The 27,439-nt window shown below is 42.7% G+C and overlaps 3 protein-coding genes across 5 annotated transcripts in view; 2 read left to right on the forward strand and 1 right to left on the reverse strand.

The window, feature by feature from the left end:
• plgrkt (plasminogen receptor, C-terminal lysine transmembrane protein) overlaps positions 1–6,904 on the forward strand; it is a 14,798-nt gene extending 7,894 nt beyond the window's left edge. The window contains exons 3-5 of the mRNA XM_017410750.3: positions 3,408–3,538; positions 4,543–4,652; positions 6,035–6,904. Coding sequence (XP_017266239.1) covers positions 3,408–3,538; positions 4,543–4,652; positions 6,035–6,162 — 369 coding nt within the window. The 3' untranslated portion in view covers positions 6,163–6,904. The remainder of the gene's footprint in view (positions 1–3,407; positions 3,539–4,542; positions 4,653–6,034) is intronic.
• A 126-nt stretch (positions 6,905–7,030) lies between these two features.
• rln1 (relaxin 1) lies at positions 7,031–8,157 on the forward strand. 2 transcript variants are annotated; one of them, XM_017410749.3, is made up of 3 exons: positions 7,031–7,137; positions 7,224–7,466; positions 7,644–8,157. In XM_017410749.3, exons 2-3 carry the CDS (start codon positions 7,277–7,279, stop codon positions 7,964–7,966), a joined length of 513 nt encoding a protein of 170 aa, XP_017266238.1. In that variant the 5' UTR covers positions 7,031–7,137; positions 7,224–7,276; the 3' UTR covers positions 7,967–8,157. The 2 variants fall into 2 exon arrangements, with proteins under 2 accessions (XP_017266238.1, XP_037835467.1); XM_037979539.1 differs by having other exon boundaries at positions 7,082–7,466.
• Positions 8,158–8,638: 481 nt separating this feature from the next.
• The window catches only part of jak2a (Janus kinase 2a), a 28,405-nt gene continuing 9,604 nt past the window's right edge, over positions 8,639–27,439 (reverse strand). Inside the window, exons 2-24 of one of the 2 annotated variants that reach the window (XM_017410763.3) lie at positions 25,622–25,878; positions 22,940–23,066; positions 22,706–22,826; positions 20,633–20,778; positions 18,825–19,116; positions 18,614–18,733; positions 17,765–17,922; positions 17,569–17,680; positions 16,974–17,160; positions 16,730–16,851; positions 14,896–15,030; positions 14,712–14,799; positions 13,787–13,914; positions 13,571–13,709; positions 13,312–13,463; positions 12,721–12,871; positions 11,873–12,006; positions 11,505–11,694; positions 10,942–11,066; positions 10,662–10,834; positions 10,387–10,501; positions 9,998–10,111; positions 8,639–9,880 (exon numbers count right to left, since the gene is read on the reverse strand). In XM_017410763.3, coding sequence (XP_017266252.1) covers positions 9,749–9,880; positions 9,998–10,111; positions 10,387–10,501; positions 10,662–10,834; positions 10,942–11,066; positions 11,505–11,694; positions 11,873–12,006; positions 12,721–12,871; positions 13,312–13,463; positions 13,571–13,709; positions 13,787–13,914; positions 14,712–14,799; positions 14,896–15,030; positions 16,730–16,851; positions 16,974–17,160; positions 17,569–17,680; positions 17,765–17,922; positions 18,614–18,733; positions 18,825–19,116; positions 20,633–20,778; positions 22,706–22,826; positions 22,940–23,066; positions 25,622–25,847 — 3,387 coding nt within the window. In that variant the 5' untranslated portion in view covers positions 25,848–25,878 and the 3' untranslated portion in view covers positions 8,639–9,748. The remainder of the gene's footprint in view (positions 9,881–9,997; positions 10,112–10,386; positions 10,502–10,661; positions 10,835–10,941; positions 11,067–11,504; positions 11,695–11,872; positions 12,007–12,720; positions 12,872–13,311; positions 13,464–13,570; positions 13,710–13,786; positions 13,915–14,711; positions 14,800–14,895; positions 15,031–16,729; positions 16,852–16,973; positions 17,161–17,568; positions 17,681–17,764; positions 17,923–18,613; positions 18,734–18,824; positions 19,117–20,632; positions 20,779–22,705; positions 22,827–22,939; positions 23,067–25,621; positions 25,879–27,439) is intronic. The other variant, XM_017410765.3, reaches the window with a different exon arrangement.

Here is a 27,439-nt window from a genome sequence, read left to right on the forward strand (position 1 = left end):
CACCCTGAGTACCCTGAGTACCTTGAGCACCTTGAACACCCTGAGTACCCCGAGTACCCCGAGTACCCTGAGTACTTGCAAACTCCACCCAGAAAAGCCCCAGGCTGGGAGCCGATCCTGCGACCGTCTCATTGAGAGACGACAGCTGTAATCGCTGCACCACCGTGCTGCTTATTAAGCTAAAATCTGATGTGGTAGTAGCTGAGAGTCATACACATTTTGTGCTCTGAGTCTAGCGTCTTACGAGAGTTGAGATAAGTCATAATGTCATTTTTTTTAAAGGTGTGACCAAAACAGCCAAACCTGCGTCACTTTTCAACATAAGATGATTTAAATATTAAACCCGGTCATGAAAGGCGGGCGGACGGGCGAGATCCATTCCTTGGTGAAATGCTGGGCCTTTAGCTTCCTGTGGCACTGCCTTCATGTTGCTTTTGAGAGCATTCATTTCCTTCTCCTTGAGTGAAGGAGCTCCGTGGTGAATGTTTGGAGCTCTCACCAGTGACGCCGCTGCTTGCCTCCGAACTTTCTGCCCCACACTTCATCCTCCGTGCTCGTTGAGTGTTGTTGTTTCACACAGCTGTTGATCGGCGACCTTCCACATCGAGTCCGACAGCCCACGAACGGAAAAGAAAAAAAAAAAAAATTCAATTCAATTTAGGGCTTGATTGCACTTTAGAGCGAGTGGCTTTTACTGTAATTTTACCTCCCGGCGACACGCCGACCTCATGATTACCATCAGACCCTCCTGTGCTGTTCTCATGGTCGCACCGCTGGGCCTACTTCACATCGTCACCACAGGAGATGTTTGACCGTGTTGACATCTGCGTGTTTTCAGACAGTCTACAATTAAAGGCCTAGCATTTCCTGAAGGCACGCAAATCGCCCACCGCATTTCATGTCAGAATCAAACTAAGATCACCTTATAAGAAAGAGGAACTAAGTTTTGGTGAAGCCATGTAAATAACATCTTGCACGATCTGTTAGTGCTTCGAGTATAGGTTGGGAATTACCCTCAGCTACTACCACACCAAGTTTTAGCTCAATATCTGTAAACAGGACTGAGTAATAGCCTTTTTTGTGTCGACTAAGTTTGATTAGATGTGGCGGCCATCTTGAATGGGATCAACTCCAAAAGTTAATCAGTTATAGATGTACATACAGTGATTACCTTTTGGGAGTTTCACTAAAATCTGTCCAGTGGTTCATGAGATATTTTGCTAACAGACAGGCGGGGTTGACTGTAATAGTTAATGGCTTGGTTTTAAAAGCAAATCTCGCAAGATGAGCTGGTGCTCAGATTATGTGTCGGGAATGACTCTCAGCTACTACCACAACAAATTTTAGCTCATTATCTGTAGAAATGACTGAGTTAGAACCACTTTTGTGTTCGCTAAGTTCACCTAGCTGTGGCAGCCATCTTGGACGGGGTTGACTCTAAAAGTTAATCCGTTGTAGACGTACATCCAGTGATTACTTTCTGACAGTTTTGTTAAAATCAGTCTGGTGGTTCAGGAGTTATTTTGCTAACACTACAGACAAACAAACACATGCACAGGCAGAAACGCTGCGTCCTTCGGCGGCGGGCGGCAGATCTGCTGGTTTGGCACAGAATACCATCTTTGCTCTGGACGACAGTTACTCCGGTCAGACGACCCGCTGTCACCCCGAGGGAGGGATCAGTCGTCACGTAGGCGTCTGACAAATGAAAGACATTTCAAACTGGGAGTTGGTCAAAATGTCGCCCTCATAAAACATTCTTTAATTGCCTCTGACTCATTCAAACGGAGGCTGCGTCTTTGTTCAGTATTCAGAGGTTTCGTTTTATTTTATCTCACGACTAAATTCAATGTTTTTTTTTCTTTTCTTTTCTTTTCTCCTGCTGGAATATTAGGTACACAGAAAGCACTTATCAGAGCCCAGTTAAACAAATCAGACTGACACAAAAACAGCCGTCAGTTTGATTTGTCGAATTAAGCGCAGCTCCTCTCTGATGGTATAATTTATGTCATCAGCTCAGCCGAACGAGGCTTTTTTAAATTTATTTATTTTTTTAACCTTTGTATCGTCACCGAGCTGAAGTCCCTTTCCTGTTTGGTGGAAACAAAAGCTCGTCTTTGACACATTCGCTGTTTGAGAATAAAAGGCTTTTTTTTTTTTCTATGAGAATGTCAACTTCAGGATGCAGGATGTTTGTGTTTGTGTGGATGTAGATGTGTGTGTGTGTGTGTGTGTGTGTGTGTGTCAGGTGAGGCACAGCAGACAAAAGGCTTCATCAGTGGGGACGCAGCGGTCCTGGACCTGGACCTGCTGCGTCTCGTCCCTCTGACCCTGTCTTTGTCTTTGCGTCCATCAGGGGTTTCACTTTATAATGTCAGAAATATTTCACCAATTTTTTATTTATTTTTTTTCACCATCTCAGATATGATGATGATTGTTTTTTGCCAAATTAATTAATTTCAGTTAACGTATTTATTTGGAATCAGATCACAATAAAAGTCATTTTAGGGCACTTTACAAAGAAGTAACAATCTTAAATCCCATTTTTAAAATAAGTGGTGTAACATTACTATTAGTGCTCAGAGTATGTGTTGTGAATGACTCTCAGCTACTGCCACGTCAAATTTTACCTCAATGTCTGCACCACTGACTGCGTTAGAGCCATTTTTGTCTTGGCTAATGTGGATTAGCTGTGGCAGCCATCTTGAATTGGATTGACTTCAAAAGGTAATCAGTTGTAGATGTACATTCAATTACTGCTATCTAAAAGTTTACTTAAAGTCAGTCCATCGGTTCATGACATATTTTGCTAACAGACAACAAAGGGTTGACTCCAACAGTTAATGGTGAAGTTTTAAGCAACACTAATGCAAAACGAGCAAAGCACAGAATACGTGTTTGGAACGACTCTCAGCTACTACCACGCTGAATTTTAGCTCAGTATGTGCCAAATTGACTGAATCGTAGCCATTTTTGTGTTTGCTAAGGTCCATTGGCTGTGGCGACCATCTTGAATTGGGTTGGCTCCAAAAGTGAATGAGTTGCAGATGGACACCAAATGATTCCTTTCTACACGTTTCGTTAAGCTCTGCCCAGTGGGTCGAGAGATATTTTGCTAACAGACAGACTCACCTACACAAACATTATCAGCCGCCTGTGCTGTTTCCGTGGCAGGTGATCTTTATCACTTTAACTTTTATTAATAATTTCATCCAGGATGAGTGATTAAAAGTAAAAGAATGATATATTTGCAGCGGTCTTTTACGGTAGCTGATTTCTCAGCTCGTGTGATTCATTTGTTTTTCTAACGTTTCAACATGTGGCAGCGTTCTTGATTTAAACTAAATACCTGTGGCCTCATGACGTGTTCCACCTGCTCTCTGCTGTGTGTGTGTGTGTGAGAGCAGCTGGAGCGGCAGATCCTGATGCAGAACCAGATGAGGGAGAGGCAGATGGCGATGCAGGTCGCCTGGTCCAGAGAGCTCCTCAAGTACTTCGGCTCCTTCTTCGCTGTGGCCACGCTGGGACTCACAGCGGGGTGAGATCTGTGCCCGGCACGCGTCCAGGAATAGCACACCTGCGTCGGCCCAAGCGAGAGACGGCCGCAAAGTGTGATTCTTCGCAGCTTCAGCTTTAAGGCAATCACACCTGGTCGTCCGGTGGCCTTTACTGCCGCCGTCTGACGTTCAACACATGTTACGCAACTTTGGGCGAGAGTGACCCAAATCTGATTTGTTTACGGCCATCTAAACGTGACAAATCGGATCGTTTTCAAATCCGAACCCAGGTCATTTTCATGTGCGGCACTGAATCGATGTTATGGATGGCAGCGTCACGCAGTTTAAAGCTTGGAAATCCGCAACAGAACAGAAGACCAGTTGTTGTTTTTATTTTTACTTTTTCAATTTGCCGTGTCATGAAACCAACATTGGCGTCGGATCATATTGATACAAGAGCGGCGGGATCAATGCTTGAGTTTGTTTCTGCTTTCAGCACGCCGCTCCCGTTCCCGTGCTACCAGTTTAGGCGGGAAGTGGGGAGATCAAATATAAACACTGGGCGAAAACAAATGTGACAGATGAGAATTTAGGCGGCTCTGACTGCACAACGACTGCAGCACTGATACAAGGGTGCTAACGTGTGCAGCGTCCATATTTACTTCTGTAGGCACAGCGGGCTGTGTGGGACATCGCAGCTCTTTCTGCGCATGCAGGACGCTTCAGGGCTGTAGAGCTGTTCGCGCTGGAGTCTGACAGCAGTCGCATTTAAATTATAACGTGAACGACCACACAGAAAGATCAGAATATACCATTTAGGCCTGCATAGTGAACATAACCTTTAACATCTCAGGCTGTAGCGTCCAGCCACAGCTAGGTGGCGCCAAAACCCCATTTCCAAACCTGTAACAAGTTTTTTGGGTTTTTTTTTTTTGCTTCACATGTTGCCAACATTTTCAGTCTCTAGTTCCAGATTCTTCCCGTCTGCATTTGAATTGAATGAAACTGAGTGTGAAAATAAATCTTTTTATTTATTTTCTTTCAGAGCCATTAAACAGAAGAGACCAGGCATGCTGGCTCCCATTATTCCTCTTGGTTTTATATTTGCCTACCAGATGGACAGCGCCTATGGGACCCTGGTTTGTCGTATGAAAGGTGAGTAACTTAATGAACCCAGCTCTGTTTGACTTTAATCTAACCCTGTCTGTGACACAGTCAGAAACAGCAAATATAAAAAAAGACATTTCATCACATGTTAATATTTTTGTAAACAAACAAAGCTTCGTGTTGTGAAGCATTCAGAACTGTCTACTTGGTTATATTTCTTTAAACCGTTAAAACCACGAAGCACTGTGTGTCTCAGCATTGACACATTTGAATAAATCTTCATTATTGGGTGTTCAATTCAGCTCTATTTGTTCCTCAAACGAAAGATTTGGTCCTACGGTGACAGCAAAAACACAACCGAGACAAAAGACGATTAAAAACCAACAACCATGAGTTAAAACGGCACAAAAGGTCAACATGTTGCTGATAAATTAAAGAGGTTTATGAATGAATGGAAGAAAAGGATCATTTTTTTACTCTATCTGCGTCTGCATGTGGAGCTATGATTGCTTATAATTTAGAAAAAATTGAATTGTACGTAAGCAACGCAGCTGCAGATGTTCACCTTGTGTTATTAGACTTTTTAAAACATCTGTCAAACTGACAGCTGGAGCACCGTCTCCCACCCAGTGTTTACTGATGAAGACTTTGGACAGCATAGATTATAAATACAGTAAATATGAGACATATGACTGAAGGAACGCTCCTGAAGCAGGTCAATAAAAGGTCAGTGAAACGAGACATAATGATGAACTTTAGATGATTTATTTATTTTTTATTCTGTTTCCGAAGATGTCAAATTATCTTTGCAACATTTGACGGAAAAGCCTAAAAGGAGGGTCATAGTTTACATTTAATTCAATTTAGTTTGAATTTTTTTTACGTCAGGAGTCATTTTAGGACAAAGGTAAACACGTTTATTTGTTTTAAATACATAATAAAATTAAGACTTCTATTAAATTATGATCCAACTCATTCTAGTTCTTTTGGAGTTTCCACTTTTATCCAGGGGAAAAGCAAAATGTGGAGTTCACCAGTAACACCAAATGAAGCCGAACAAAATCTAAGCTGGACTTTATTTAGTAAAGAATATTGTTTACAGGGAATAAAAGCTCGTCAGGTAACATTCTCTCAGTCTCTCAGTGAGGTTGCAGGGGTTCTGTTAAATTAATCAACACACTCTATTGTGTTTTTTTTTTTATTTTTTGTTGAAAACTTACAAAAACTAAACAGCTTGACATCACAGCCGCAGGTTATTTCCTGCCATAAGTGCCGAACGTTAAAGGCAGAAAGCCAGTGATTACCAGTAAATGGTTGTTTTCTTCACAGAAGAAGAAAAGCCCGCCACATGCATGGACGTATAGAAAGGAAATGAGTGCTTGCGCAAACGTCATTTGCTCCACATTGTGTTTGTGTTGTTGCACCTGCAGAGGAGGCTGAGAGCATCATGGCGTCTGAGCAGCACCGCCTGGACTTGCCTCACGGGACGCCGACCTTCGACACCGTGGAGAAGGCCCGGCGCGCTAGAAGCGGCTTCGTCTCCTTGCTGGAGAAGTGACGCATCGGTTGTGACACAAGTCAAAGTCGGAGCCGTCCGGCTGGGTGCGCTCGCCTGTGCTGCTTCCGTTTTGAGGTGGAGACCAGCTGTCGGATACAATCAGACTTTTCTTAGCATTGTTGGAACCTGCAGTCTGAGCTCCATCTACCAAACAGACCCTTGAATGAACTTAGCAGCTGTTTTGTTTTTCTGTTAGAACCCATTGATGGATTTTTAGAGCAGATTGGCTGATGTAAAACACTATTTCAGATATGTTAATTAATGATTGATACATTTTAGATTTCTGTTGTGAACAGATGAGTCAGACTGAGTGAGAAACTAGAAAATCATCAATTTATTCTCAAACGTATTGCTAATTTATTAATATAACTCCGTCCTTCCTCAGGATAAGATGATTTCAGTCTAAAACTGTGGCCTGAAAGGCGGCGGGTGATATGCATTCCTGTTAGCTCAGTTTGTTGGATCAGCTGGACGTTAAAGAAGCAGCTTATTGATGGCTTTACATGTAGTTTGTGCTACATATTGTTTTTTTTTTATCCAATACAAGTTGTTTTCTTTAACTGAAACACTCAGAACATCATACCAAAGCTTGTAACGTTCTTTTAGTGATAATAACTGATTATATTTTTTTTCAGTAGGCTGATATTTGTGATATTTTCATTTACGTCTGTGTTCAGCAAGTTGTAAAGCCAATAGTAATAAAAAAAAAAAGATTGTTCCAATAAGTTGATTTGACAAGATGCCAGTTAAATGCAGAACTCTTGTTTAAAAAATCCTTGTCTGTGTTTTTCTTCTCCCCGCTGAGATTCTCTGTGTGCGACGTGTGCATACTCACGCCTGATAATATTACTACAACAAAGAAATAACTCCGCGTACGTCACTGCCATCAGTCTAAATGACGTGGGTGTGCGGCGGCTTCACACAAGGGAGGGAGGGCGGCTGGGGACGCACAAGTCCAGGAGTGGACTATATAAGGTCCGTGGCCACGAGAGGCGAGCCAGAACAACACGAGAGAGGCGAGTGGAAAGCGTTCGTTGCCGTCCTGACTGAACTCTGTGCAGCTTCGGAGCAGACCTGAGGCGGGCCCCGCCGGCGCGGCACAAAGCAGCCAAACATGCTCTGGAGGGTGGCTCTGGCCGTGGTGTGCGTCGGAGGCGCGTGCGGCGGCGCGACGGCTGACGTGGTGAGCAGGATGATCGTGCCCAGGGACTACGGGGTGAAGCTGTGCGGCAGGGAGTTCATCAGAGCTGTCATTTTCACCTGCGGCGGCTCGCGGTGGAGACGGTCCACAGAGGGCGACTTAGGTGAGTGAACACTCAGCACGAGGGAAAACTGTTGGTAAAACAAAGGGTTTCAGCACCAGAGTCAGCTCCTTTTTTTAAAAAAAATCTTTCAGGTTTTTTACTTTAAGTCTGCAGCAAGCTTTGTTCTGAGTGTTTGCCTCTTTTCACACATTTAAGGGCACTTTTTCCTCCCTGCAGACCCGTTCCAGTGGACTTCCTTCGGTGATCTCACAGCGGAGGACAACCAGCAGACCTGGCAGCGCGACTCAGAGCCCAGAGACATCCGCGCTCCCCTCCCCGTCACCTCCTCCTCCTCCCTGTCAGACCTCCTGACCCTTTACAGAGCCACCAGCGACAGGCAGCAGCCCCCTCCACCGGTGGGGTCCGCGCTTTTAGGAGAGCAGGAGGCGGCTGCGAACTGGTCCGTATCCAGCAGGAAGAAGAGGAACTTTTCTCTGGGTGTGGCGGGGATGTGCTGCAGCCAGGGCTGCACCAAGAACGATATCGGCCGCTTGTGCTGAGGCAGGAGGGAGGAGCGGCGGGGGCTTGGAGAAGCCAGATGTAGAATTAGGCGGTGTACAAAAACTCCCATCAGTCCAGATTCAAGCTTTCCTCTCATCTTGTTTCTCTCACTTCTTATTTGATAATTCAGTTTTATGTAACGTTTTGTCGTCTCTCCTGCATCTTGGAATAAATTTGAAACACTGTTGATATGAAACGTCGAGCAGCGTCATGTTGTCTCAAACGTGGGAACCGTTTCGGTTTTTACCGAAGCCGCTGTGAACTCAGACCTTTCCTCACATCCCCCTGATCATTTCCTGTCAACAGCCCCCCCCCCCGAGGACAACACAGCAGAGATAATTTTATTTCCCACAAAGAAAAAACAAATAAACACCTGACCTTTAAATGAAACCTCACTGACCTGAAGAAATCACATCTTCCAGCATGATGAAACGCTGAAACTAAAGACCAAACGAGGGGATTTTAGAAAACATTTTTATTGGTTAAGAACATATAGACGTTAAATTTACATCTGTTTAATATTTACATTAATCTACAGAAACATGACTGTCATTAGACAGATTTAAATGCCATATTCACAACAAATGTGGCAAACAGTCCATTCATTTTAGGTTTGAAAATTTACGACTATAAAACATTTTCAAAAAGCACCAAATTCATCCTGCTGACAGTTGTATAGTATAAAAATAAAAACTGTCTCTCTTTTATTGTTTTAGCTCAAGTAAATCTGGACCTGAACCAACAGTTTTTTTTTTAGATGCTACACTTTTACAACCCATTTCATAAATACTGGCATGGTGGGGTTTTTTTCCTGAAAAAAGATGAAAAAAGAACTGCTTCAGGGTGGGAATGGAAGAGAGTACATTTGGTATTACGTGGGTACAAAAACAAAAAGAAGAAACATTTCCGCTTCATCTGCTCACGCTCGCATTAACATATGGTACATGTAGTCATAAATATCCCAAAGTACTGGAATGAAAACCAACAATTTTAACGTGACCACTCGTACTTTTGTGATCATTAATGTAATGCACAAACATCCATTCATGACATGAACACAAATCATGTTATTAAATAAACTGCCACTGCGCAGAATGAAGTCACTTCTTTTACATTTTTTTCTTTACAATAATTAGCTTTTTACAGGCCGACAGTGTAACATTCAGACTTTATGTGGCAGTAATGAAACGTAATCCTGTAAATGTTTTACAGCGAGGCTTCATAACACCGATGTAAGAAAAAAAAGCTGTTAAAGAATGAGCGTTTATGGTTGTTTATCTGAAAGGATGTAAACGTATAGAAAGGAAATCTGAGCCTCAATTCAGCCAAGAGAATTGCAGGAAAATAACTCAAAAACCAAACGTTTTCCTTTTGCTTCAACAGTAAAAATCCTCATGAAAACCACTAAAAGAAGCACTCTTTGTCTTTAACAAGTCAAAGATGACTGTGAGAGGAAACCTGCTCAGTTTCTGTCTGAGGCTGGGATGTTTCTTCATCATTTCAAGGTAAGTTAGATTATTAACAGACTGCCTCCCTGTTTATTGTGAAATATTAATAATAATAAAGCTGTACTTCCTTCAGAGTAAACAGTAACTGCTGCATAGGGCTTGCTCCAGCCCAACAAATCCATGTCATCCCTTCAGAGACGTCAGAAATAATCTTTTTTTTTGTTGGTTTGTTTGCTGGTGGAGTCGGCTGTAGTGTTCCCTGTCTTTATTCAGCTCATTAGCTGCAGCAGAGCCCAGTTACTTCTTCGCTCCCTGACGTCTGGCTCGCGTGCGTCAGCGCCGACGGGTCAAAGGTTCGGATCCGTCCTTGCTGCCTCGCACCGTCTCCACTCGCTGGACTAAGCTCTTGAACGTCGGCCGCAGCTTCGGGTCAAAGCTCCAGCAGTCCAGCATGATCTTGTAAATCTGAAGACGTGAATCAAAGCGGTCAGACACACGCAGACGTATGAGAAAGGGGGGGGTTGGGGGGGGGAATAAAAAGTGGAAGTTGCAGGTTTTGTGGTTTGACTGAAAGTTACAGACCTCGGTCGGACAGTTGTCAGGAGCGGGCAGCCTGAATCCGTTTCTCAACAGGCCAAAGAAATGAACCAGGATCATGTGGCCGTGCTTTTCATTCCCCATGTTCTCCATGAAAATCTACAACACACATGTGTCTGAGCTTAGGAAAAAAATACCAACGCAAGAGTTTTAAACCGAGGTCATCTAGTATTGAGAAATGACAAATAAGAAAATGCCAGATGCCACGCTCAGGGTTCGTGTTGAGGAGGACTGTCAGCCACTACCGCATCAAAATTTAGCTCAATATCTGTTAAATTGAGTGGCAGACAAACATGAACACGCATGAAGACGCAGCAAGGACATCATCGCTGTGGCTCTGAGGGGTTTGGACTGAGAACAAACCGGTGCCGTACCACTGGCGGGGCGCAGTTTTTATCGCTGTAAGTGAAGAGCTCGTAGAGGACAACGCCGAAACTCCAGACATCTGACGCCACGGAGAACTTGTTGTTCAGGGACTCCGGAGCAAACCTGGAAGACACGAGAAGGAGTTAACCCGATTCAAGATGGCCACCACAGCCAGTCAACCTAAAAAAAAAACCATACAATGTAAATAAATTCCTTGTCTTCATCATAAAACTTTTACAAAAAGCCCTTCAGTAGATGGAAACTATCTGCTGGGGGTCCTCACCAAAAGATGGGGCTCTCCCCGGGGTTGGCCACTTGGTAGTAATCTTTGTCCTGCGGTATCATCTTGGTCAGGCCGAAGTCGCCGAGCTTGACCCTCGTCTCGCTCTCCACCAGAATGTTCCTGGTGGCCAGGTCTCTGTGGATGTAGCGCTTGGTGCCGAGGTAGTCCATGCCCTGTTCGGGGAGACAGAATCAGCACCAGACCCGGAGAGCAGAGAGCCGCTGCTCCAGAACAGGTGGTCACCCTCGCCTCGCGGCGCGCCGCGCCGCGCCGAGGTTACCTTGCAGATCTGTGACGCGTAGTGCAGCAGCCTCTTGGAATCGATGTGCTTCTTGTTCTTGTTGAGATATTCTTTCAGGCTGCCGAAGGGGAGGTACTCCATGATCAGCCGAAGGTTCTTCCGTCCTGCAGAGAGGGGACAGTCCAGTAATAAACAATACTAAACAAGTTTTATGGATATTTGGATGCTGTTATGGCATTTAGAGTAGATCTGGAAGTAACCCAAGTAAAATATTTTCACATTACATATCAGAAATATTTAGTTTCCTAACATTTAAATACCTGAAGTTAGATTTTAGAATTAAAGACAAGACATTTAGACATCAACAGTTGAAAGAAAAACAAATGCTTAATAAGCTGAGATCTTAAGGGGTGTTTCATAATCAGTGATCAACTATAAAATCATTATATAAGGAATTTATAATGACAATGTAGAGCAAAATACCTGGTTTAAGTTAATTTGACTCAAGCCAGATGGAAGTGGAATAAATAATCAAAATATACAGTATTTGTAGGATTGAGGCACAGTTTGGCACATCTAGTTACCAAATTATCCATCCATACCTGGACTGTAACACACTCCTTTGTATTTAACAATATTTTCATGGTGGAGGGATTTGAGGATCTCAATTTCCCGTTCGAAGTCGCGGAGGTGCTCGGCCGTACTCTGCTGCAGCTTCTTTACGGCCACCACCTCCCCGGTGCTGTCCAGCAGCGGGTCGTACCTGCACATCTCCACGGTGCCGAAGTTCCCCTGAAGAGTGAGAGTCGGAGGGAGAACAGATGCAGAGATGATGGTGAGGGAGGGGGGTGGGGAAGCTGTGAGTTTATGTAAGATTAAAGGAAAAAAAGATGTGCAGGAAGTACTCCAAAACAACGCACAGATCTTTCTGAAAACGCTCCGGGAGCTAAAAGTAAACGTAGTGCCTTACTTTGCCCAGCTGCTTGAGGAAAATCAAGTGCCTCTCCTCAAACTGAGTGGGCTCCTGACTCGCAGACGCCCACAGGAAGTCGAAGTCTTGCGTCCTGCTGGGCACCATGTCGCTCTCCGTCAGCAGCTCATAATCTGTGACATCACACAACATCTGGCCTAAAACTCTCAGCGTGCAGGCGCATTTAATGCAAAGTTGTGCTCTTTAAAGGGATATTTTGGCTGATTAGAAGCGGAGGACTGATGTGCAGAAAAGCAGCTCAGTCGGTTTGGAATAAAAGAAGCTAAACGAACAGCCACCAATTTTTCTTATCTAAAATAACTCAAAAACTTGACACAGTTTAGATTTTTTTATGTAATTTTTGCAACAGTTAAGTTCTTAGCTAAAGAACACTGAGTTGCTTTGTGTAAAACTACCCTGGATAGTTTTAAAACTTTATATCTTTTTCTCCATTTGAAAGAAAAAAATGTAACACCACTGCTGCACCACTAGGTGGCGACAAACATCCACATTGAAACGTCAAATCACAGTGAAGGATCATTCTTTGCCTAACTAAAAGCAGGTTTTTGTTGTTTTTCTTTGATAACATTTGCAATTTCCTCACAGTTATTAACCATTTCAGGACACAATCAAAGTTAAATCAGGATAATGTGAGACAACAGGCCTTATGTAGTAAATAAAACATTTCTATAGGTTTGAGTTTTTCCTCTGAATTGTCACCTTTTTGGCTTCCATTCTGACTGGCTATTATTGAACTGATGTCACTACTGCAGTAAAACACTGATTGTTGTAATTCACTTTAAAAAAATATCTATTTAAAGGTTCGACGGTGCGATCCGCTTCCCTACCTGGAGTGAAGAGGCTGTTCAGGTCTCTGATGATCGCTCTGAAGGACGGTCGGTGTAACGGCTCGTAGTCCATGCAGCTGTTTATCAGGTTAGCCAGTTCGGTCCATTTAGGAGCCGGCAGCTGGTGTCGGTCCTCGTAGAACAGGTTCTTCTGCACGTGACAACAACAGTTAGCTCGCAGCGTGTGGGTTGGAAAATAAAATGTTCTGTGCAGAGAAGATGCAGAGATTCATAAGCATTTTTAAAGATTTCAAGCACCCATACAAACCTGGAATATTTTAGGAAATAAAACAATATTTTCTTCTTTTTGTATCAAATTAAAGAGGAATTTAAAATCCCTCTAAAATCTGTATAATATTTGTTAAGCTAAAAATCAAAGCCTTGGCAATAAGGAAGTATTCAGATCATCTTTAGTGTGTCTTAAAAATGTAAAAAGAACTTTTCCCCCTCCAAAAAAAATTTAAAAATCTACAATTTAGTTAGGCTGGAGAGGTCAATCTTTATATTTACACAAAAGCTAGTCTTCACTGGACTCCTTCTCGGTCAGTAATAAATATTTGTTTATCGCTGAAGAATGCTTTAATGGTCGACCTTCGAGCAGTCCAGTGTGCCGAGCGGTTTCTCTCCCCCACTGCAGATCTCCCACAGAGTTGTCCCAAAGGCCCACTTGTCCGTGGCTGGACTCAGATTTTGGGGGTTTTCGATGCACTCGGGGGGCACCCAAGGGATACGCTCCACCAGAACTAAGACACAGAAACATGGAGAAACCGAGGCATTAAAAGAAATAAAACAAGTGAAAATAAAAACTGTAAAAAAAAAAAAAAAAAATCCCTCAGGTCGGTCCACTCACCTTCTTTGGGCAACATGGTGACGCTGAGCCCGGGGTCGCTGAGCTTGATGAAGGGCAGATTCTTCGCCTTCTGGTCCTTCTCCCTGATCAGGAGAATGTTCTTGGCGCAAACATTTCCGTGAACGATGTTTTTGTCCTCCTGTTCAAAGACGTGGCAGAAACGTCAGCTAACCTTAGTGGGCAGACGAGCCGCCGCGGTTCTCGTGGAGGTCTTACCAGATAGTGCATCGCCCAGGCTAACTGCTTGGCCACCTCTAACTTCCAGGGGATGTTAACGCTCTGCTTATTCTTTTTCAGGTAGGTGTCCAGGGAGCCGAATTTACCAAATTCCTGCACCATCATGTCTGATGGGGAGATGACAGGGGAAAGTTTTATTGTTTGTTGTAATTATTTATACCAACACTTCATTTAAAAACTAACAAAAGCCTTTTAATTTACATCAATATCAGATTTCTTGACATTTGCTGCATTTCTCGTCTATCGGAGGTGATTTAGATGCTTCCACAACTTGAGTGGAGCCCACTGACACTTAGCTGAGCGCACAGAGTAAAATACTGGAAGTAGCTGGTTATATATGATGGTGAAGGTCAGGGAAAAGAGAACTAATAAGGGTGTAAGAGTTGGCCTTAGATCTGCAAACCTGGACTGTGTCAAAGCTCAGATGTGGGAAAGAAATAAAAAAAACTCCAAAGAAATTTGTGGGGATTTTTGTTTTCTGATACTAGTACAGTGAATGTGGAAGGAAAACATTTCAATAAATAAATTAAAAAATCCTTAATCTGAGTCAAGAAAACACTAAAATTTTCTGGCAACCCGGAGAGACCCATAAAGATCTGTGCATCAACCCAAACCTGACGAGAAATATGGAACTTTTTCCAATTAAAGGTTCTGCCAAATCTGTGGGATCAGTCCCAAGAAGAACCGAGGTTCCATTTTTCTGCTTGAAGCTAGTAATAAATAAAAGATCCAAACTTTTGTGTCATTGTCTTGACGTAATGAAGATTATGAGTGAACTAATAAAAACTAAATACTCTTTAAAATAACACTTGAAGAAGCCAGAAGAATGTTCTGTTTGCAATGAGACTGCTTTTTTTTTGGCAAATGATTTTTTTTTCATCAGGACGAGATCAAGTCTGCTTACTCTCATCGCCACAAACACAAACGCCATAGTTGAGGAGCAAGTACTTGTGGGAGAGCTGACTCATCATGCTGGCCGCCTCGAAGAACGACTACGAGGGAAGAACGTGAGAAGAGAATTTTAATTAGCGCTCACGAAACTCTCAAGATGTCATCATTTGATGATAAATCGCTTTGTGCGGTCCAACCTCAGAGAAGTTGCGATGAGCCTTGTCCAGAATCTTGATGGCGACCTCTATCTTGTGCGTCTCGCCATCCTCTCCCAGCTCTGTCCTCTCACCGTGGAAGATCTTTGTAAACGTTCCCCGACCCAAACATTCGACCTGAAACAGATTCATTATGTCATTAAAGTCCAATTAAAAACATAGGAGTCAGCTTTTTTATTTATTTTTTTTAAATCTAAGATACTCCTTGACCAATATGCTTTGAAACTGGTGCCAGTCAGGTTTGTGGGTTTGGGTCCCAGAGTTTGACGTGTCTGGGTCCTTTACCAAAGAGCATCCTAAAGATTTACACCGTTTACACTGAACTGTGCAAAAATGCATCAGTCAGTCTGAAAAGTATTAAAGTCAACATTTTGCACGAGGTAAAGAATACCAACTAAAAATGCAAAATTCCAATGAAATGAATCTGCCTTTTTGATCTCTCCCTTCTTATTATATTCATTAAAAAATGTCCTTTTTATCACTTGGAAGAGATGAGTAAACAGAAGATTTCAAGAACTGCAAACATGTAGCCCACAAACTAAATACACCACTATGTGGTCCAGGCTGAGCAGACTGTCTGTCTCCAAATAACAGATCCTCAGACGAGTTCAAACTGATAATATACACCAAAAGTATTCACTCTCCTCCCTTCACACACATATGAACTTGAGTGACATCTCATTCTTAATCCATGGGGTTTAATATATTGTTGGTCCACTCTTTGCAGCTATAACAGCTTCAACTGTTCTGGGAAGGCTTTCCACAGGTTTAGGAGTGTTTATGGGAATTTTGGATCATTCTTCCAGAAACTCATCTGTGAGGTCAGACATGGATGTTGGACAGAAGGCCTGCCTCACAGTCTCAGCTCTAATTCATCCCAAAGGTGTTCTGTCAGGTTGAGGTCAGGACTCTGTGCAGGTCAGTCAAGTTCTTCCACACCAAACTCGCTCATCCATGTCTTGATGGACCTTGCTTTGTGCCCTGGTGTGCAGTCATGTTGGAACAGGAAGGGGCCATCCCCAAACTGTTCCCACAAAGTTGGGAGCATGAAATTGTCCAAAATGTCTCGGTACGCTGAAGCATTAAGAGTTTCTTTCACTGGAACTAAGCAGCTGAGCCTAACTCCTGAAAAACAACCCCACACCATAATCCTCCCTCCACCACACTTTACACTCGGCTCAGTGCAGTCAAAGAAGTACCGTTCTCCTGACAACCACCAAACCCAGACTCCTGAGAGTGACCCATTCTTTCACTAATGTTTGTAGAAGCAGTCTGCATGCCCAGGTGCTTGATTTTATACACCTGTGGCCACGGGAATTCAATGATTTGGATGGGTGAGTGAATACCTTTGGCTATATAGTGTATTATATAGGAGCTGAAGGGCGAGCCGAACCACAGCTCTTAGCAAATGTGAAAAAGCTGAAGTTCAAAACAGGAAGTTCTGAAAAAGGTTTGGGTGTTTTGAGAAGCTGCTGTACATTGACTAAGACCCCAGCAGAGTCATATGTATGTGGAAATCTGAGATCTTGAGTTCGTTCAATGGTTTGCACATGCTTTTGTGTTGAAATACAGATCTGGCACTCTTGAGACGGGTTGGAGACGTCCGAGGCAAAATTAAGACGGGTTTGAGATGCCTGCGACAACTCTGACTATTCTGAGAGAAAATTTGTCCCACAGTTTTATTCAAGCAGCGCCTCTGGGGACATTAGGAAGCCCTGCAAACTTTCTGAGACATCTTGGAGACTCCCTCGGGAATGCTATTGGCCAGCTAATCACAGTGAGACGCTGGCTTAAAGAAATACGTTGTTAAGCTTACGAAGGAAAGGGCCTCCTTGCGGATCTTGTGGAAGACCATCTGGCTGATGTGCTTGTGGATCGACGGAGACAGAGGAAGCTCCGCCTCCTGATTGTTTCTGCACACCAGCAGGTTGGATTTCTCTGAAGAGAAGTAAAGATGGGCACGTCATGTTAGATCAGAATAAACACGCATTTTTCGTTTTAAACGGAGAGCTGTATTTATTTTGTGTGTGTGCACCGTTTCTGTGGACGTGAACTCTGACCTTTCGGGCAGGGTGGACAACATCTGGTCAGCTGGAACGTGTATCCATCGGTGCGGAGCGCCTCCTTTTGGTAGCAGTTCATGAGTTCTCTCAGTGAACCAAAGCTCCTCTGAGTCCCACTCAAAATGTACTCCCCTGACTCCGTCTTCCCAATCAGACAGTGCTTATACTCCACCATAGTCTCATACTGGAAATCAATACAGATATAGATAGAAAATATAGATATATACAAGTGAGCATGGCTGAGTAAGTTAATGTGATTTTGATTCACTACAAATGATTCTGTGACCCTCAGGGAAGTCAGTTCAGTACAACACAGTATAAGATGCATGCAGAACATCATTACAGTGTTATAAATCTGATGCATTGTCTTCTTCATGTGGAAATCAACCTTTATTGCTCCCTCTAGTGGTTGAAAACATAATCAAGATTCCACATTAAACTCTGCTATATTATTCTGGAATGGACTAATATAGTTTATATTATTTTAATTGGAGTTAAAAGGTTAGCAGACAGGAATAAAATCAGCCCTGCCTGTGAGATTAGTATTAGTATTTTTCATCACTGAAGAATACCTGACATTAGCAGTACTCACCCCCACAATGAAGGACATGAAGTACTTGTCGTACTCTTTGGGGCTGCAGCGAAGCATGTACAGGCCTTGGTGGTTACCTGAGCGACGCAGCTTCATTCTTGTGAACTCCATCCTGCGAAAGAGACACAGCGTGCGTTCGTGGGTCGCGCGGCAACGCGTGCGCGATGTGCATTTGTGCGTTCAGCAGGACACTCACGAGACGGGGCCGTGGCAGCGACTCTGAATGCACTCGAGAAGTCTCGGCGAAGCGACCTCTCGACACAGGTAATGATGGGCGTCGGCGACCAGTCGGTAGTACCCATCAACTAATGAAACAAACGACAGCGCCTCAGCCACGGAATGAAACACCACCTCCTTTAAAGACGCAGGGAGAGAGTGGAGAAATGCAAAAGATCAATGTAGCAATGATGCAAAAAGTGCATTTCTTAAAAAAAATAGTTATAAATGTAAATATCTGGGACTGCTTCAAGAAAACAAGTGAATTAGCCACATCAAAAAACTGAATACACAAAGTGCAATCATTTAAAACGATCATCCGGGACCACTTATTTTTATTTCAGTTAATAATTTCTAATTCTGCCTCATCTGGCGTTGCACGTTTGAATGTTTGTATACTATTTAGAGCAGAAAGTCTAAAATGATGCCGAGCTTCACACCTCATCTAGTGTCATCGCAAAAAAAAAAAACGGTTTAGGGCACACATTTTACCACCAGGTGTGAACAGAGGCATCACAGCCGAGCACCTGGGGACAAACCGCCAAATATGGATTCATAACAACAAACCTGAACAGCCTCAATAGGCCATGAATTAATTACACATTGTTTTGTTTTTTTGATGTGCTTGTTTTTGAATGAATCAGCAGTTCATTTCAGAGCCGAGTATAACATTAATGTCTACAGGGGTTTATCTGACTCACAGGTAATAATAAAAATCAAGCGAAACAAAACAAAAATACATTTGATTTGAACTTTTCCGAACTTTTAGTATCTGAACAATACAAATATTTAGATAGTGTTGTAGTGGCGACAGAAGTAAGTACTATACCAGGGTGCTGTTGTCTTGTCTGGTGACAGAAACGATGCGACTTTCTAACGGGCCATCCTTATTGTCCTGCTTGATGCTGATGTCGATCACCTCTGGGAAGTCACAGAATAACTGCAGCTCCTGAAGACAAAACAGGAAGCACGACACAGTCACTCATTCTGAATCCAGGCATCCCACTGTGACGAAGGAACAAACGGTTCTGGTTCCTCACTTCCTCCGCTCCTTCGCTCCAGTTCCCTTTACACAGGAGGATGCCCTTGTTGCCCGAGACAACGATGGTAACCTTCCGTGAATGGTGGGTGACTTTGAAGCACTCGGAGAAGAACGAGGGCAGCAACATCTCCAGGCTCATCAGGTACTTGAGCTTGAGGTTCCGAACGGTGGCCTTGCACTCAGTGAACTGCCGGATGAACTTCCGGAAGCGGTAGCGGATTCTCTTCCGAGTGAAGAAGTTGTACGCTCGGACGCGGCGCCGCACGTGTTGTGGCAGGAAGGACTTGTAGCTGAAAATAAAGAGAGCGGGCGGCCATGAGTCGGTGCAGATGGAGGTGGATTAAACAAAAAAAGAAATAAAAAAAAGAGGAGTGGATGTTTAGTTAAGTGAACAAAATCTGAATGATCATAAAAGCAAACATCTATTTTTAAACAAGTGTAGAAAACTGCAACTGGAATAAATGTCGTATGAGAGAAGTTTCAGACTTTCTTCTTCTCTTCGAAGGGGTCTCCACAGTGGAAACTCTGCCTCCATCCCATCCTGTCCCAGCGTCCTCCTCTGCAGCTCCTTCACTACATCCACGAACCTCCTCTGTCTAACATATCCACTGTCCCTCCTCTGAATGTGTTCCCGCTGCTGGTTGGCACGACTCTCCAGCACGTTTTGCAGCACGCTGAAACCTGAAGTTTATCAGATCTTAGATAGCAGAACCACTTCCACACCACCGAATTAATCTTCAAACATTTGCAACAAGCTACAAGAGCTAGCATATTAGCAGGTGGATTATATTCAACCTACTGCTGCATGCTCGCTAAGGAGGCTAAAACACCCAGCTAATAATTACTAACACCAGCTTCTCAGGCTCTGAATGACACAAAGAACTGAAAAGCAGAGAAGTAATATAGCCACAATTCTTTTAAAATTATAAATAAAACAGCCTGATCACTTCTGCCACCTTCAGCTCTGCCTCCTGTCTTTTTGCTGGTGTCACCGTCTCCTAACCAATCAGGACAGCAGGTTTCACCATCATCTTCTAAACCTTTCCTTGTGTCACACGTGGATTCTGTCGTGCTTCTGCTTTCGTTCATCGTCTCTGCCAGAACACACATCCACCCCTCCAGACTCTCTTCCACCTGCTCCCTACTCTCACTGCAGATCAGTGGTCTGCGAACATCACGATCTGTGGGACTCACGCTGTCACTGCAAACAGGAAGGGGTTCAGCGCTGATCCCTGATGTAATCCCACCCCCACCTTCAACCCATCAGTCACACAACTCACTGTACTCCCGGAGCCACTTCCAAGCCCCGCTTTTTACCCAATAAAACATGCAGGATTTAAGGCTTTATTGTCGCTTTTTATACATCTAAATCCATTTGTATTAATGGGGTAAAAACAAACATTAAGCAAAACAATCTTGAGGAATTGTAAGAGAAATTTCATCGATTTTCTGCATATTTTAAATACAAATTCTAAGTTGTTTTGATTTGAAGAAAAGATACTCAACTTACTGAACTTTTTTGAAGAGCTTTTTTTTAATACACCTAAAGAAAGCAAAGTAATTTCACCACTATTAATTTCTGAGAGTTTTGGATTTGACATATGTCATTTTAGATCTAATCTTTTTTTTTTCTTACATAACACTTTCTGCTCTATTCCTATTCACAGCTTTAGAAAGCCAGACCAATTTCTAATCCTTTCTTTTCCCCCCACATCCGCACGACTACATTTTACATTACACAATCGGAATACCACAATCCCCCCCTTGTTCGGTGGCGCTGGTGTCAGGTGAAGGAGGGACTCCTACCTGGTGGTGTTGTAGATTTCCACCGGCGACTGATCCTTCTCTTTTGCGAGCCTCATTATGTCCAGCACAGCCATACCCAGGCACTCCTCCTGAGTTTCATGGTTTATTGGAATCTCAACCAGCTTTTTCAGAAAGTCATTTCGCCACTGAAGAATGTGAGGGAACAAAATATATGTAAACATAAATCCAATCCAAATGGGAGATTAGGACAGTAAACATTATACAGAGCATAGAAATAAAGATAAGAGCAACTAAGTATGGAAAAGATTTAAATGGGAATCTATGCATTAATCAGTGTATTATGGTATACGGCAGTGGTTTCCAACCCTGGTCCTCAAGGGCCACTATCCTGCATGTTTTACTTGTTTCTCTGCTCCATCACACCTGATTTGAATCAATGGCTGATTAATGGGCTTCTGCAGAACATGAAGAGGTATTTTAACCACTGAATCAGGTGTGTTGGAGCAGAGAAACAAGTAAAACATGCAGGATAGTGGCCCTTGAGGACCAGGATTGGAGACCCCTGGTATATGGGGTAAGATTATGGAGAAAGAGCTACTTTATAGGTCCTTTTCGGACATTTTTTCACTTATACAAATTACAGTACTGATTATGTGCACAGAGCAGAGCTGCTCTTTGCTGTAATTTAATATCTAAAGTCTGAAGTACAGAAAAACTAAAGACCTACCATCTGAAAATTATGAGAAAGTCTACGCTGTGCAGCTGAACTGTTTTTCTACTTAAACTCAAAACGGATCAAAGAATTTTAATAATGAATATCAACGAGCCAAATAACAAGCAACACTGCAAAGATCTTTTATAAAGCCTTTTTTAACTTTAACCTTAATGTGCCGAGATTACACAAAGTAAACCTGCAACAACAGAGTTTTGGTTTAAAAATTTAAAAAAAAATTAAAAAGCAATGCAGAACAACTACCTGACTTGGTGGAAAATAATAGGTTCATATTAAATACATGAAACAACAACACTACATCAGTCTTTGACAAAGACGGGAATATATATATAAACCATTCTGAATTACACAGAGTACAGTCATTTAACTGTACTATACTATACTTAAAAACTGTAAAAGGTCTGAAGTTAATTAACCAGAAACCGTTAAGCTGTTATTATTTGACGTAGGCTTCAACAAAGTAAAACTCTTTCCAGTGACATTAGCTAGCACTGCATTAAAATAAGTAAAATATGGTGTTTGGAAAACATATATTCATTAAAAGAAACATTAGCGCTGTATTTCTGGACCCTTTTAAATCTCGGGGCCCTGGGTTTCTGCCCTGGGAAACCCTGTGGAAAGTCCGGTCTTGATGGCATCCCGTTCTGAAGTCAAACTGTCCATCTATCGCTTTTTGACCAGTCACATTTAGGGTTATATTAAAAAGAAATGTAAACATTTATAAAGGTCTGACACTTTGAGGGTTTTTGGAGGTCTTAAAACTGCCTGTGGTGGCGTGTGGTTTGTGGTCATCCAGAGGGGGGTACGTTTGGTGGAGTTTCTTAGCAGGTTCAGAATTTAATCGGTTAAACTCTAAAGTCAGCAATATAGCCTTCAAAATAGCCGTCAAAATAATAATTATATTAAAACACTTTGCTGTGTTGACACACAGCTCATGGTGTCAAGTGGAAATATTAAAAACAATGCTGATTCGAGATGGGTGTGTGAGGTTTACAAACACACACACACACGGAAACCTGACATGACCCTTGTTCCTTTTTTGAGCTTCTTAAAAAGACAACCCGAACTCTTACTATTTTACTTCCTGTTTTTAAAACCAACCAAAACAACGAGCTGACAGACAGACCGGGGAAAGGCGAGGGAAATGTTTTATCTCCACCCAACAGCTCGTTTTTTTTTTAGTTTCACAAACTGTAAAATAACACAAAGACAAAAGAAAAATACTGAGGACTTCAGCAGAAAGCTGCTAAGATGTCCTCTAGCATCGAAGCAGGTGAAGGAAATAAATTCAGATAAATGAAAATGCATCTTTTTATAAAAATGGCTTTGAATGGACCCATTTCTGCTGCTGTAAAGACATGCAGAGGTTTGGGACTAACCTGAGCAAACAGGTAGGCTAAGACACAGTCATCCATGACTGAGCTCTCCTTCTCCTTGGACAAACCGTAGCGATGGGCGTAGAACGAATTGCTGCTGTTATACCAGCCAGGGAAGTAGTACCTGAACGGAAGGTTTGAGCACAAACACGTGAACGAGCGCAACGCAGGAAAGCAAAATCTGAAAACCGATAAGGTGAACAAGAAACGGAGAAACCCCCAGTTGTTGCGTTCTACCTGATTCGGAAATGCAGCCACTCGTCGTTCTCTCCTGATCTCACTTTAAAGATGTGATTAGGGGGGAACCACATCTGGTTTTTCTCCCTCATTAGACCAAACAGGTTTAGGTACACAGGACTAATGCCTGAAAGGGGAAAAAGAAAAGGGAAAATCAAAGCATTTCTTTTTAAAAACAGCAAACCATACCTCATTCTAACCAATCAATAATAAAATCAAAACACAATGAGAAAGTCAAATAGCATGTTTAGCTGCAATAACGTAAAGCACCACACACACACACACACAGAAATAACTGAATATGACATCTCTTATATCCGGTTTGCACCGTCACAGTCATTCATGTAAAAGTGGATTTCCCTGCTGATAAAACACTGAAAGGATCACCGAGCTGAATGAGAAAAAAACTTTGCTAAATGTCGTCTTGTGTGTTTTATCTGCACAGGTGGTTGTGCTGCCGCCTCTCCTCTCTGACTGATCACCACAGTACGGATGGGAAAATTCCCCAGAGAACCCCCCAACACGTCCCAGATGCAACCTCAACAGCTACACCCTCCCGTACGTCAAGAGATGCCCTGTGTATTGTCGTGGATGTTCACACACACACACATGTTGTTCGTGTTACAATATGACTTTAGACAACACATAATTGTGTTTTACCAGTGTCTTGCTTCATCCTTATTATTACCCAACGCAAAGGCGAAAGGCGGGCAATAATATATTTGCCCGTGTCTGTGTGTTTGTCTGCCTTGTTAGCAAAATATCTCATGAACCTCGGAATGGATTTCAATGAAACTTTTAGGAAATATTCACTGGATGTAGCTCTAGAACTGATGAAGTTTTGGACCCAACCCCATTTAAAGATGGCCGTCACAGCTGATTGACATTAGCCAGCATCAAAATGGTTATAACTCAGTCAAATTTACAGATGTTGAGCTAAAAATTTGACAACGTAGTAGCTGAGAGTCATCCTCAGCACATAATCTGAGAATTCCTGTGAATAATGCCGGGCCTTTAATTGAAGCAAAGTTTGCATAGGACGGCAAACTTTTTGCTCAAAGAATATTCCGTCTTTTTCAGTTTTAAAATTGCAAAAGAAGTTTTCTGATAATGTAGAAAGTTCGACAGTTTGGGTACGCATATTTACCAACTCCTTCTGCTGAACCCACAAAAAGGAGAACTCATTTTATAACTACACAGAAAAAGGAGTGTAGCAGTCCGTACCAAGTGGGCTAGGCCGACAGAAAAACTCATTTTACAGCAGGAAGCACTCGAGTGTAAAGCAAGCGAGCAGGAGACACCAAAAAGGAAGTGTGCTGCTCGACCACATTAGGGGAAGTAGACTTCAAGTTCCAACCAGCAAGACCCACCTTGTGACATTTATTAAAATACCAAATAGGTTTGAGAAATCTACGACACTGCTGGGCAGAGTTTATGTGCAGGGGAGTTTACAGTTGTCAGATGCATTGGAAGCACCCGAAAACTGACCAAAACGTTGATGCATCAAGTGCAAATGAGCGTAAGGAAGGCTAGAATGCTGGAGATCACAAGACGACAAAGTACGAGTCATTTGCACAAACAAATCTGACCGAGGTTGTCTTAGAAAGCACAAAAAAGGTGCGAAGCAGGTGATGCAGCTGTGGTTAAACCATGAAAGAGACGACAGGAGGGAGAGGCAGCAGGGAAGCCAGGTGTCAGGATGAAAAACAGACAATCAGCCAAAAAATATTATTGAATGAGAAAAACTCAGAGAGCGCAAAACCTCCGCCAAGGCCACAGCGTGATTACAGAAAAATAAAAACTGCTTGATCTGGATCCTAATCTGGATCGGCATCAAACCTGAATCCATTGTTTGTTTTTTGGTGACAACCCCAACATTTCCTGATACAGAAACGTGCAGAAACGTTATCGTCCGCCTTCGCCTTTCAGCGGCAGGTTGCAGAAAGTGCGACGAAATAAAAAACCAGCAGAAGACAATAAAAAAAAAAGGAAGCCCCGTAAGAGATGGTGCAAGAGGCAGAAAGAAATGAAGGAGAGGCGAGAAAAACAGACAACTTCCTTACGTGGGGTTTGTAAAAACAGACTGATAAAGCAGTTTCCAAAAGTGTCAAACTTATTTTCTTTCACTTCAAATCCAGGGAAACAAATGCAATATTTAAGACATTAAAAAAAGGAGAAAGCCATTTGAATCATCAGGATTATCTAGCAACACGTGATACCATAGTGACAGAAACACACGTCGTATTTAGACTCCGTCGGGATGACAACATCATGCAAACTACCGGCATCAAGTTTAAATTTAATTAGCGCAGCTTGTCATGAATAAAACCTGCGACATGCTCAGACTGAGTGGTTTCTCAGCGTAGCACGCAACACAGACAAAAGCAGAACTTCACAAAGATCCAAAACCGACCAGATGTGGTGTTAGAATGAGGACGCGTAACCCAAGAACTCTTTAAAAAGGCCTCGAACGTGACACGCCGCATGTATTAATTCAAACCGAGCACGGTAAATCAACAGGGTGGTGGCATTCTGCCCCATTTTTGTGGCGTTTCGTACGCGAAATGGGGCGTTGATTAAATTTAGCAAAATTAGGGGTGAACTTGGGGACTAAATAAAGTGATGTTTTGCTCGTGTGGACAAACGGGGGAACAGAAATCCCCCCTCCCCCGTGCGACTCACCACAAGCTTTGGCAGCACTGATGCATAGCTCCTCTGCCACGTACTCTCCAGGTGGAAAGGTGAGTACGTTCTGGGAGAAGCTGCCCCCCTGTTGGACCTTCCCCGGCTGGTACAGGTAAATGGTCAGAAACGCAGGCTTCGCGTCTTCCTCGGGGTCCAGCCTCGTGTCGGGTGATGGCGGACAGGATGGGGGTCGGTTCATGTCTGTCAGCAGAACGCAGGCCATGAGCTGCTTGTAAAGTACATCCAACCTGGCACTGAAAGAAAACAAGAGTGAACACAGCAGTTCAAAACGCACTTTTCATAAGAAGGCAAAAATTATTCACATCAGTGATCCCAAAGTTGGTGTTGGGGATGAATGAGATCTCCAGAAATCAAAAAACATTTAAAATGATTGATCATAATGTATTTTTTTTTTTTTTTTTGCTATAATTGATTAAGAGTGGTCGTAAGTAGTTAAAATTAGTGTAATAGTTGCATAGGCTGTTTGTGCTGTCATTGTTTCCTGTTATTTTGTGAGTTGGAGGCTATAATATTTTAGGGACCTCTGTTCTAAATGATTGTACACAGACTTAAAGTTTTAATGTTTACATTAAAAAATACCCTCAAAGAAGTGACTTCAAATAATTCTAGCAAACATGTATGGAAATATAATGAATAAAAGTATTTCCATCACGTATTAGCGATGCAAATGAGATTGGTTACACATTGGAAACTTTAGACCCCGTCCCGAGTGATCGAATTTCCTCTAAACTGCACAGGTAAACACAGGTGTGAGCGGCCTCGATGCGCACTGAAAACGTGGTCTGGACTCCTTCCATCTGCGTTTGTTTGGTAGTTTGAACGGCAGTGACCTGAACCGACGTGACCTCACACGAGCAGCAGAGCGTCACCTGGAAGTTTTGGAGCAAAAACCAAAAAGGTCAGTCTCAGCTGCCGCCTGATTAAAGATAATTGAACTGCGTTGGGAGCTGGGAGAGGAAACAACTGGAACACAGAGCAGGTAAATTCACATCCGATTGCTGAAACATCTTGGGATACACATTCATCTCCCAGGTGTGAACTCTCTCAATCAGAGCTGTAAATGTCCCTGATATCTACCACAATCCCTCCATGCTATGAAGATAATAAATGGACTTAAATCACATAACTTGCACCACATCAGCAACAAAAAACATTCTTGTAACGTCTCTTCAGTCCCCCTTCTTAACGTCACTGGGGCTAGTAAAAAGTCTGGTAACTCCAATAACTATTATAAAAAAAAAAATTAATAGAGACAATTATTACTGCCGGACGATATGCTTATACTAACTTAATGTGTGTGCAGCAGAGAAAGACAAGACTCTGTGTGTCTTTACACACAGGTTTGTAAGAAACTGCAAGGAAGCAAGTAAATCCTGTTTTACCAGCGCTGACATGTTCTCATAAAATAAAAATAAATAATAAAAATAAAAAAAACTGGTTGCTGCACTCAGGCAGTAGTTTCCGTAAAGTTCTACTGTAACAAAAAATACAAAAGACAAAAAGCCGGAACAGACCGTCAAAACCACCCTGACACCTGACCCCTTTTCAGAGGTAAACAACATCCAGGTGTTCGATGGAAAAGAAAAATGTTCCGGAAAGGCTTTCTGATAAATGCATGAAACAGTCAACGAGATAAAAAAAAAGGAAAGAAATGTCCCTAAATGGCTGGCAGGACTGAGAGCAGCTAAAATAAGACTGTGGCAGAGACTTTCTCACCATATGTCCAGAACTTAATGGATGTCCAAAAAATATTATTTAGCCTAACAGCTTCTTCCCCCCCCCCCCCCCCCCCCC

The sequence above is a fragment of the Kryptolebias marmoratus genome, linkage group LG14 (assembly GCF_001649575.2).
Source record: "Kryptolebias marmoratus isolate JLee-2015 linkage group LG14, ASM164957v2, whole genome shotgun sequence".
Taxonomy (NCBI): Eukaryota; Metazoa; Chordata; class Actinopteri; order Cyprinodontiformes; family Rivulidae; genus Kryptolebias; species Kryptolebias marmoratus.

Excerpts from the sequence above, each read along its gene's own strand:
- rln1 (XM_017410749.3), top strand. The coding sequence starts at position 7,277 with ATGCTCTGGAGGGTGGCTCTGGCCGTGGTGTGCGTCGGAGGCGCGTGC. Across the intron at positions 7,467-7,643 it reads GTCCACAGAGGGCGACTTAG|ACCCGTTCCAGTGGACTTCC; the intron begins GTGAGTGAACAC and ends TCCTCCCTGCAG.